This window comes from Spea bombifrons, chromosome 2 (genome assembly GCF_027358695.1).
Source record: "Spea bombifrons isolate aSpeBom1 chromosome 2, aSpeBom1.2.pri, whole genome shotgun sequence".
Classification (NCBI taxonomy): domain Eukaryota; kingdom Metazoa; phylum Chordata; class Amphibia; order Anura; family Pelobatidae; genus Spea; species Spea bombifrons.
Window position 1 is genome coordinate 129,180,714 of NC_071088.1, and position 12,112 is coordinate 129,192,825.

Below are 12,112 nucleotides of genomic sequence, written 5' to 3' on the forward strand. Positions count from 1 at the left end.
AGCACGTCAGCTTTAACATTACAGATTATTATCTATTCTGGTTCCAAGACAGCGGGGGTTGTAGAAAGAAAAAAAGGAGAACCGTACTTTTCTTTAATTATTTTTTTTTTTTAATTACAGAACAATGTTTTGTGAGCTATATTTATAAGCTAGAATGGTTTCTCTCCTTGAAGGGAAAGCTCAAAAGAAACACTTAGATGTGCTCTTTTCTGACAGTAGGTCCCTGACCCAAGGAGCTTACAATCTACAGTAAGAGAAGCAGGTGCACTCCAGCCTGGCTTTACCACAGGTGCAGCACCACAAGTGATGGAGTGCGGTCCATCTGCCCCAGGATTCTGTAGTTGAGGCTGAGGGACAGCATTAGTATTCCTCATGGCCGGTGTTTGCACAAGGATCCCCTTTGTGTCTGCTTTGCCTTACACATCCCATGACCCCCCTCCCATTCTCCCTCCTAGTAGTAAGCTCTCCTCTGCGTGCCTGCCCAGCCCTCCTCCCCCTCCTCCCTCCATGTCTGCTCTTGCAGTCTGTCTCCCCCCTTAGCTGGCTGGCTTGTGTAGCTCAGCCCCTGGATCCCCCCTAACACCCCCCTCCTCGTCCTCCAACCTTCTCCTTACTCCTATTATTTGGGGCTGGGCATCCCTGTTCCCGGAGCCTGAGGGATTGATTCAGCGCCTCAGCCCTCCACCATAGCCCAAAAGTCAAAGCAGGTAAGAGACACGGGAGGGAGGGTGCATGCATTGTGCAGCCTGATGAGCTGTCCAGGGCCGGCCCGTCCTGCAGGGAGCAATGGCTGATCTTGGCCTCTGGCTGGAGTTCCCTTTGCTCCACATCGCCATCTTGCCTGCTGTGCATAGCTCTGCTCTGTGATGTGGATCGGATCGTTGTTCATGGCAGCAGGCTGGCTGTGTGCAGAGCTGTGTGCAGAGCTGTGTGCCCTCCACACACCGACCATTGCCTGGGATGCTACTTATTTACTACAGCACCAGAGCTGAGTAAGGAGCAGACATGCCTGCCATACACACAATGGGCAGGGTGTTCCATTTACAGAGCTCACATCTCCTTAATACATGAATTTCTGCAGTTTTGGGGTAATTTATTCCTGCACTGCGGAAGCTGCAGCCCCAGGATTTACTCATTGCCATTCGTAATAATACATTGCGTATGTCAGGATGCGCCGTGTGCGCTGTCTTCGGTGTCTCGGTCGTTGATCTTTTAAGAAACATTAGGAATTTAACATTTTGTATCCAGTGGGCTAGACGGTAGTGATGCTGCAGCTTACGCCATGCTTTACTCTTCCAAAAAGATACTTTAATCATATATTGTGTTTTATTTTTTGGTATTAAAAAAGAGGGAGAGTTTAAGTTACAAAAATACTTGTATTCTCCTCCCATTGTATTTATGTATATATATATATATATATATATATATATATATATATATATATATATATATATATATATATATATATAACACACGGCAGGTCTTAGCCTGAGGCAGCTGTCTGGGGTGCCAGGACCGGGACGGACAGGGTAGTCACCCCACAAAATGCCTCTTACTGTCTAGAAGTAGATCTGGTACCTGGCAGTGGTTCAGGTGAGGAGACACGCTGAAGAGATCTGTGCAGACATTCGCATTCTAGAAGTCCAGGGTGCCATTTGGTCCAGGACTGGCCCTATATATGTACACACCTCTAGATTGTAAGCTCTTGAGAGCAGAGCTCCCCTCACCTGTTGTTTCTGTAAGTCTAGTTATGTTATATACTACTACGCCATGTTTACCCATTTACAGCGCTGTGGGATATGATGGCGCTATATAAAAAAGAAATATATATATATATATATATATACACACTGCTGTTCAACAATATCGGAGCCCTATTCATGTCTTAGATGAGAAAACATGATCTCAGTTGTACTACTGCTGTGAATAAAGGCCTCTGTATGGCCTGGTCTGCTCTGCTTTGTAACACAAATAACAAGAATTTGCTGGAGAACTAAAGCATCTCAAAACGGGATGGAAATAAAAGCTACTATCATCAGGAGAAAAGGGGAACCTTAGCCTTGGTGTGAAAGCAGCCATGAAGGATGTCTTTCGGATTCACCCGTTGTACAGCGCTACTAAATATGATGGTGCTATATAAAATAATAATTAACATATTAATGGACATTCGTAACGTTATGTTAGCAATTCAGCAATAAGAAAAGAGTAGAGTATGTGTATTTAAGGATTACTCATGAAGTTGCGAGTTGGGATAGATTGTGCAGGCCAAGTTGCCCCTGCATAATACATGGTGGGGAGGCATATCGACAGATACAGTGTTTTTAGCACTAACATCAAGCTGGTGATTTACCTACTCTTGGAATAGTTTCAAATAATTTCTACATATAACAATTTCTATTTCCAACATCGTTGGAGAGTGAATATATATTTAGAATGGGAATTATGTATTGGTGGATGTAGAAAAGGAAATACTCTTGATCGGTTGGGGACAGGGAGACATAGGGGTTAACTAAAAAAGTATACAACGCGTGACAGGTAACGAGTATGTGAATAGAATGAGCGTAAACACCAAATGTACAGCTCTGAGGAATAGGGTGGTGCTATATAAATCAATGAATAATAAAAATGCTTAACATCACATGCACATAACACTAAATACTACACACGTCCCATGAATAGGAACACGGGCATGCTGTATATATCATACAGGATACATCGTAAACATAACGCATGCTTATGTCCCAGTATCTACATCAAATGTGTCCTATATGTGCTTGTGATCTCAGTGTATTTATTTTTATAGCCATCTATATACCTACACATTTATATCTGATGTATAGATATATAGATGGCTATACAAATAGATACGCTCGCGAGTAGGGTCCTGTTCTGTCTCAATTCTGGTTTTGCTATACCCTTTTAATGTATGTAACTTAAGAAGCACCAAGTAAATTGTTGGCGTTATTTAAATAAAAGCTAATAATGATGATATGCACATTTATTTTTCATTCTGTATTGGAGTGCATGCTGGTTATATCCTCAGCAGGTGTTGACGAGCACCTTCTATCGACCAGAATGTCCAACAACATAAATTAGAATTTTCTGGATCAGACCCATACACTGGAGCAGGAGTTTGCTGGAGAATTTCAATGTACTGGTTTCATTATGCATGAGGAAGGGCCCACCCTGGCCCGTGTATTGTATAGTGACAAATGTAACAAGATCCTCAAGCTCTTCTTAAAGGATAATCTCATTGGGGTTAGCCTTTTATAGGGTATTAGTGAGTTGAACCTGCAATTCACTCGCATACTCCTGTTTAATGAATAACCCACAACGGGCAACCAATTTTTGACGTCTTTTAAGTGGGCAAACTACATCAAGAGAACTCGCATTACATAATAATTCCCTGGTATCATTCAGTGCCGTAATAGTAGAATAAGATTGTGTGTCATTTCCATATTGTTTGAAGACATTGGATTAGATTAGTTAGCAGTAGATTTATAACGTTTAGATCAGACATTACATTAGAGCCCTGCGGGGGACTGCTTTTTTAATCCCGCCTGCTCCCGCTGATTTTTTGCCCAATCACGCCCACTCCCGCCACATTTGTGGCCAATCACGCCCACCTCCTTAGCTGAACTGCAGATTTCCTGTGCAGTCCCGCAAGGCTGCCCTCGAGTTGCTCCCTCACAGCGTCTCTTCTCTTGCTCCGCCCAGGAACAAGGCGGAGTCACAGGAAGTGACGTCACACCACGTGACTTTGCTTTGTTCCTGGGCGGCGCAAGATCAGAGACACTGTAAGGGAGCAGCGCGAAGGCAGCCGTGCGGGACTGCTCGGGATTACCGGGACCCGCAGGTACAGTGCCTGATTGCTCGCTCCCACCAGCAACACCAACAAGACTGCCCGCGCCCACAAGTTTTTTGGCGGGACCCGCGGGACCCTCCTCCTAATGCAGTGCTCTACATTACATTGTTTCAGGGTGTGGGCTAAGCATTGGACCATGAATGACCTGCCCCTCTTTATGTATTTCTATACTACATCAACAATAAGCAATCCACAAAGTTCAGCCAATCCAAAGGCACAAGGTATTTTTGGGCCAAAAAAAATTTCCAAAGCCATTTTTGGTTTTGTTTTTTTCCGGAAAAATGTAAATAAAATGGAACGTGGAATATCTTACAATGATAAATAATGTGTTTATGGCATTCATACTATATTACATGAAGACCTTTATGAAAGATGCAATGGGTCCACATCCGACTGGCACAAATAACGTTGTACAGCTTCTCGAGGTAACTCTCTTGCTGCTTGTGAACATCCATTGCCGCTAGTTACATATTTCTCTATCTCCCTATAAATAATTGGCCACCAAACATATACTCATGTTTGCTGCTTCATTCTGACTATCCCTGCAGGTCCTTGATCCCGTAATGCTAATATCTGATGTTACGTGGTTTTCGGAACAATCGCTCTTTCTCCTTAAAGAATACAACCATCTAACAAAGTCAATTTGTTTGCTTTTTGTTGATAATTCTTCAGGTTTTGAGGAATTTCTTTAGGCTATCCTTGGTTAGCACCAAACTCAAAACGGAATCTTGTGTTTCTCTCACAAAATTTGTTGATGTAAATGATGACCGTTGTACAGATCACTGGTGAGACCTCACTTGGAGTATTGTGTACAGTACTGGAGACCGTATCTCCAGAAGGATATAGAAATGTTGGAGAAAGTTCAGAGAAGGGCTACTAAAATGGTTTATGGATTACAAGATAAACCTTACCAGAACAGGTTAAAGGATCTTAACCTATATAGCCTGGAAAAAAGACGGGACAGGGGGGATATGATAGAAAGATTTAAATACTTAAAGGGAATCAACAAGGTAAAGGAAGAGAGTTTATTTAAAAGGAGAAATACTACCACAACAAGAGGACACAAGCATAAAGGTTTAATGGTAACATCAGAAAATATTACTTTACGGAAAGGGTAGTGGACGCATGGAATAGCTTCCCAGCAGAAGTGGTAGATGTTAATACAGTAAAGTCATTTAAGCAAGCATGGGATAGGCATAAGGCCAAGCTAGATATAGGATAAGGGCAAGTACTAAAGGAAAGTACTCAGAGGTTGGGCAGACTGGATGGGCCTAATGGTTCTTATCTGCCGTCACTTTCTATGTTTCTATGACCTGAGTTTAGTTTTTTCAGATTTTACCTAATTTTTCGACGTTGTTTCTATTTGCAACCTGAACATAGCATCGACATTAGCATGTTGAGCATGTGTTCGATATGTTATCTGGTATTTATATGCTCCTAACAGTAAAGCATATCTTTACTGTTAGATACTGTTAGAGGTCATGGAGATCCTTTTTGTTGGGTTGAATATAGACAACAGTGGTTTGTTATCTGTCACTAATTGAAATTCCCTTTCCGTATGCACACATGTGGAATTTCTGAATGGCCCAAATGATCGCCAAAGTCTGCTTATCAATTTGGGAATTATTTTTCTCAGCTGCTATTAATGTTCTTGATGCGAAAGCCACAGGTTGCTCTAATCCTTCATGCATAACCTGAGAAAGTACAGCTCCTAGTGCATATGGTAATGCATCACTTGCTATCACTAATGGTTTCTTCAGATCCTAATGTACAAGTGCTTGTGATTTACAGTAAAAAGGAGTTTATTTAATGTCCCATTTTTATAATTATTCTCTAACAATTTGGTGGAAACAATGTGTGAAATTAAGTTGGACGGAACAAATGATAATAGTTAAGTAGTCTTAACAAGAGTTACATTAGTTGGAATGGAAGCATGAAGGAGCGCAGGTACCTTATTCTTGACTATATGGGAGCAACCCTTGTCTATAACGTGTGCACAGAGCTCCAACTTGGGGCTCTCTTAGTCCGTAGTCTACAGTCACACGGTATTCACTTGCAGTTTTACTATTTATTAACCGTATACACTGTGTGTGGTATACCTGCAAGAATTTTGTCCATAATATAATGCCAAACAGCAGGTTTTTCCCTCTGCTTAAGTTGCAGAAAGTTCTTCTGTACGTGGTAAAGGATGATCGATAGATAACTGGCTGTTTACCGCCATTCCAAAATTTCAACAAATGCAGATTTCTCCGTTCTTCTTGCTTACAGGTACTGTTGAAGATGCCTACTCGCTGCAATCAATTCTTTTTATGGTACCTACAGTTTATACTCTTGTTATTTTAGTCTCTACTCCTGCTCTTAGTGCAAATGGTACCGTTCTGGCTTGGTAAAATTTCCGTATACCCTTATTTTTCACAAATCATTGTCAAATCATTGTCAAAAACTAAACTGAATTTCCTCTTTTTATCCACTCTGATGTCAAGACTGGATGTTCACTAAGTTTCAAACAGAATTCCAATTTGTATTTTGGCATTCCCAACTCTAGTATCTATTCCATACAAGGGTGGTCCACCTCCTTTCTTTGGAATATAAATATTAACTATTTTAGTTATTCCACGTTGTGTGACGGAGGCCTTTGCACATCCCTGAGGTACACGTATTTCTTTAGAATGTCTGTAGTTTAATATGCATAGAGAGTAAAGGTATTTGTAGATTTAATTCATTCCACGGTTTTAATGTCATTACAGAGACTTCTGCACCAGCGTCTAAGTCCATTGTGAGGTCTTTGCCATTATCTGCACTGTTAGCTCCATTCCAGTTGATCCTTTACCTTATGTGTGTATATATATATACCCAGTTTTTCAAACATCTTCAGAATATGAATTATTATTTTGGATTTCCATTCTGTATGTTTGTTTCCTTTGCATCGGTTGCCCCTTTTTCAATCTTTGCTCTACAGACTTTCTGAATACGACCTCAGTGTTTTGCGCATTTGTAACATATTACATCACAAAATCTGCATGTCCGTGTTGCACCACAGTGATAACAACTTGTAGAGTATGTTATCTATGAAGATGAGATTTGGTCTTTGAGTTGCTTTGCACTTGTTTTGTCCACAATTGAGGTTTTGAGGTATCATGCCCGTGAATCAGTCAAATTCCTGTAGTATGCCTAAGAGGGCCATTTTATAGCATCCTAAGGGTAGATGCTGTCAATGATGTCACTATATTCCTTCCCTTGTGGGTTTAACACTTATCCTTGTTGCCACTGTTACATTCTCTGAACATAATTAATACTACCGTATTTGCTCGATTATAAGATGACCCTGATTATAAGACGACCCCCCAAAATCTGAATATTAACTTAGGAAAAAAAGAAAAAGCCTGAATATAAGACGACCCCAAAGGAAAAAAGTTTTACCAGTAAATGTTAATTCATGTAAACTATTTTTTTTAATAAAAGCTATGATTGAGAAAAATATTTTTTTTGTTTTTATTTCTTGTATTTTCCAACCTGTCCCCCAGTTACGCACATCTGCCCCCAGGCTTGCCACTCCAATATGGCACTGTGGCCCATGATATGCCTTTTAACCCTCTATATGCCACTGTGCCCCATGGTATGCCTTTTGACCCCCTATGTGCCACTCTGCCTCCAGAAATGCCTTATACCCCTATATCCCATTCTGGCATTTAGGGGGTTAAAATGCATATTATGGGGCAGAGTCGCATATAGGGAGGTATAAGGCATTTCAGGAGGCAGAGTGGCATTAAGGGAGTTAAAAGGCATTGCATAGAGCACTCTGCCTCCAGAAATGCCTTATACCCCTATATGCCACTTTAGGGCATTAAGGGGGTTAAAAGGCATATTATGGGGCAGAGTGCCATATAGGGAGGTATAAGGCATTTCAGGAGGCAGAGTGCTCTATTAAATGCCCCCTTAACGCCACTCCAGAAATGCCCTATGCCCCCATTTAACACACACATACACCCTATACCCCCATTTAACTAACACACACTCTCTCTCTCTCTCTCACCCCTCTCAGCCCTCTCTTACCGGTGCTTCCAGCCGGGGCAGCGGGTTGACGTCGCCTTCCGCTGCAGCCGAAAGGAGGTGGAGTTGACAGCGGGGGTTTGTATGCGTCCGTCGCGTATACTTTCCCTGGCTGTCGGAGATCAGAGTTCCCCGCACCGGTGCGGCACCGGTGCGGGGAGCTCTGATCTCTGACAGTCGGGGAAGGTCTACGCGACGGACGCAGACAACCCCCGCTGCTAGCCACACCTCCTTCCGGCTGCAGCGGACGTTGTCTACGCGGATCGCGTAGACGTCAACCCGCTGCACCGGCAATACAGCAGGAAGCACCGGTAAGTGTGTGTATGATGGGGGGGGGGGTGAGACAGGAGGATCCAGGTCCCCTGCAGCGGTGCGGGGGATCTGGATCTAAAACTCCTAATCAGACCTCTATTTGAGGTCTGATTAGAAGACGACCCCGATTAGAAGACGAGGGGTATTTTTCAGAGCATTTGCTCTGAAAAAAACCTTGTCTTATAATCGAGCAAATACGGTATTTCAAAATAGGGCTCCATTCAGACTCGGTATGTATGTAGAAGATACCATTGTTATCTTTATTGTAGAATATTGAACAATATTGGCGTTGTCACTTTAAGTCTACAAATATAGATACTTTGTATCGTATTCAACTGTCACATTGTCTTGGGAGGACTAAGATGAAGGTGGTCCATCAGGGATAGCCAAGATGGTGGTGTCAAGTGTTTTTAAAGGCACCCGGCTCACGACTTTCCCTTGATTTCTTATACAACAAGCATTTAAATACTATATTGAATGACTGGGATAATCTTTACGTTAACAGGTATATTTTTTTCTTTGTCTTCAGGCAAGCTGTAATATTTTAAACTGGCAAAATCAAGCAAAAAGAGACAACTATCTCAGATCTTCCCACAGAGATCTTGTTCAGATATTTCTCCTAAATACAAAAAGCTACAACCTTCCGTTATGAAACAATTAAAAAGAAAGAGAAAAAGTAATTTTAGTGTGCAAGAAACACAAACTTTACTTAAGGAAATTAAGAAAAGAAGAGATGTAATTTTTTCCAAGCAACTTAACACAACCATTAATGAAATGAAGCGTAAAGCATGGGAAGAAATTGCTGAGTGTGTGAACGCACTGGGTGAAGGAGAACAGAGAACAGGAACTGAGGTGAAAAGGAGATATCTTGATTGGAGGGCCTTGGTTAAGAGGAAGAGGCTCAATTCAGACATTAAGCTGGGAAATTCAGGGTTCCATCTGCCTCTTTCAGATCTAGATGATTCTATCAATGACGATGCTGATGACAAGCCGAGTGTCTTAACAAGTGAATCAAGTTTGGAGTGGAAAAATGTTTCTGATGTCCGAGAAGCAAACGAATCAATGGCAGAGATCAAAGTTGAAGAAGAAGAGGACCCTCAAAGTTTTGAGGTACGATATATATTTTATCCACATATTATTTTTAGCCATACTTATGAATACCAAGTAGTCTTAACAAGTTGTTGGTCCAAAAAAGTGGTTGTTGTATCGCTGGTAAATTATGGCATTCCTTACACATTATGGCCATTACTTGGAGATGTCATAGGACCAATATTCAGAAGTCATGGGTGGATGAAATGGATTAACATGGTGAGATGTAGACAAACTAGAAGGAAACATCCACAGTAAACAGAGTATTTTCACAGGAATATCGCTGGCAAACCTAGGGTTTTCCAGATTAGTCAGGAACCAAAACAATAAGTAGAAATAATTAAGTTAAAATCCGTACATTAAACTGAATTCCATCACACTTCACTAATGACTAGCTCAAGACTTTTTAACTATCCATTGTGATGAAATCAAAAGGAAGTAGTCTGACAATATGCTGTAAATTGTATTTTTTAGAGACCAAATATATTAGAAAGCTGTATATTTAATATGTTTTATTTATTTGGAGGTTGCACTAATACAGATGTAGAATTCATACTGTGTTTTGCGATCTGGCTGTCAACATTATGTTTAAGTACTTCTCAATTGTATTTTTACCTTTTATTAAAACAGATAATATGTAGTGTTTAAATCCAGACACTATGTATATGAATCACACATACACGGTACAGCAGTGCATAATTTAGTATATAATATGTCATCTCTACGACACCATGGTATTAGTCCATAAGGTAGGACAAGCAAAACATAAATATAGCGCACCAGTTTACGCAGCGCTTCTTACGATGCCTACGTTCAAAGGGTCTGACAAAACTATAATGGACAGGCTTAGACAAACTGATACATTAGGTAAAGATGGACCTGCTTACAATCTAGAGGACAAGCATACATAGTTCAAATAGCTTAAATCACAGAATGTAAACTGTAAGTATTTAAATTTGAAATAAAAAAAGAAATCATCCTTGACCTCTTCTGACATTACAGGGTCCTAGTTGGAAAAAGCGAGTGTCTCATCCATGCTTGGGAATCCAGCTCAACTCTCGTCAAAATAGAATACTGTATAATAAGACGCCTAGTGATGAGCAGGTACGTGACCCTTAATGTTAGAGAGCTCAAGGTGAACTACAAAAAGACTACCATTTTACTTACTTACCAGGATCTAAAGTTAATCAAAGCTGTAGATCGAACATAGACATTTGCTATATTGAGTGAACATTTTGTACAGAATGTGTTAATGTGGGCTTGCAGCCAGAAATATACACATATATAGTATATAATGTATAAAATAAACATTATGTGAAACTCATTTTGGGAATTTATTTAAGCAACATTGTACATCTTGTCTTCCACGCCATCTTGAAAAGACATTTACAAAGCCATTAAATCATCAGACAATGAGGGAGAGAATGGGCAGTTGCATGACGGGATATATAAATTGTCACTGGCAGAAATTGATTGCAAATATTATAATAAGTGTATTACACGATGTAGTTGGTGTTTGTTCAGTAATGTGCAATTATACAGCAGACAAAGCTTATTTAGAATTATGTTTTCCATTAAGTTGATGAACTCAAACATTTACTTAACCTTCCCTTTGTATGTTTTTCATAATTGTTTTATAGTTTGAGATCGAGGAAGAAGATGAAATGCTGTCAACTGTCCTTCCCGATTCGAGGGAAGAGAATGACTTACCTGAAGAATTTCCCCGGATTGAGGAGTTTGGAACATTGAGTTCCATAACCCGAATACCATATAAAGATTCCCACCTTCTAGTGACTCTAGAGAAGCAGAAACTGGAGTTGGAACGGCAGAGGTTGAGCATTGAGGCTGAAAGGCTTCAGGTGGAGAAAGAAAGACTCCAAATAGAGAGAGAGAGGTTGCGACACTTAGATATGGAGCATGAAAGACTTCAGCTCGAGAAAGAGAGACTGCAAATCGAACGAGAGAAGCTAAGGCTGCAGGTTATGCATGCTGAAAAACCAAATCTAGAGAATGAGTTTGGCCAAGCAGAAAAGACTGTCTTGCAACCTTTGGACATAGAAGCTGAAAAATTAAAACTCGAGAGGGAGCATTTGCAGCTGGAGAAGGAAAGGCTTCAGCTCTTAAAATTCGAATCCGAGAAGCTCCACATAGAGAAGGAGCGTCTACAAGTTGAGAAAGAGAGGCTTCGAATTCAAAGAGAGGGCCATCTGCAGTAAAAGTAGCAACCATTTAGTTGAGCAGGTTTCAAAGTAGAGTTGTTTTGTGTGTAACGATTTGCCTGTAGGCATCTGCTTCTGTTGACCATCAGGGTGATTATGCTGGTTATATTGCACCACTGTTCTCAACAAAAAGGTCAATGTGCAGCAATTGTGTATACTTTAGTGTGCCTGCAGAAATGGAAGTGTGTGAGTTTGTTAGTGAAATTAAGCTGTTCTTCATCTCTCAAATGTATTATTGTGCTAGCAAAACCAAGAGTGAAATGTCTATGTGTTGCAGATATTCTAGATCACTTTGCTAAGTATATGCTCCTTCATAACGGATAGCTTCCAACTTCAAAGTGAAAAACATGTTTAAGAGATCTTCTGACAGCTAAACAGTATGCGACAAGACCAATTTAGTAAAAGTAAGTCACTCATATGGGTCAAAAACAGTGTTTTGTAAGAACATCCCTGAATGAAAAGTGTTATCTGTACAGTATTTTTGTATATATTACAGTAGTTATATTTTGAGTTATAATTTAGATTTTTAAAATAGCTTAATTTGGTCATAGGTGCTCTTTGAGAACATTATTAAATA

At 40.5% G+C, this 12,112-nt stretch overlaps 1 protein-coding gene across 3 annotated transcripts; it reads left to right on the forward strand.

The window, feature by feature from the left end:
• Positions 1-594: 594 nt before the first annotated feature.
• On the forward strand, positions 595-11,881 carry MSANTD4 (Myb/SANT DNA binding domain containing 4 with coiled-coils). Of its 3 annotated transcripts, none has more exons than XM_053456474.1 (4): positions 595-707; positions 8,757-9,337; positions 10,319-10,420; positions 10,957-11,881. In XM_053456474.1, exons 2-4 carry the CDS (start codon positions 8,876-8,878, stop codon positions 11,530-11,532), a joined length of 1,140 nt encoding a protein of 379 aa, XP_053312449.1. In that variant the 5' UTR covers positions 595-707; positions 8,757-8,875; the 3' UTR covers positions 11,533-11,881. The 3 variants fall into 3 exon arrangements, with proteins under 3 accessions (XP_053312449.1, XP_053312451.1, XP_053312450.1); XM_053456475.1 differs by lacking the exon at positions 595-707 and adding an exon at positions 4,028-4,086; XM_053456476.1 differs by lacking the exon at positions 10,319-10,420.
• The last annotated feature ends 231 nt before the right edge of the window (positions 11,882-12,112 follow it).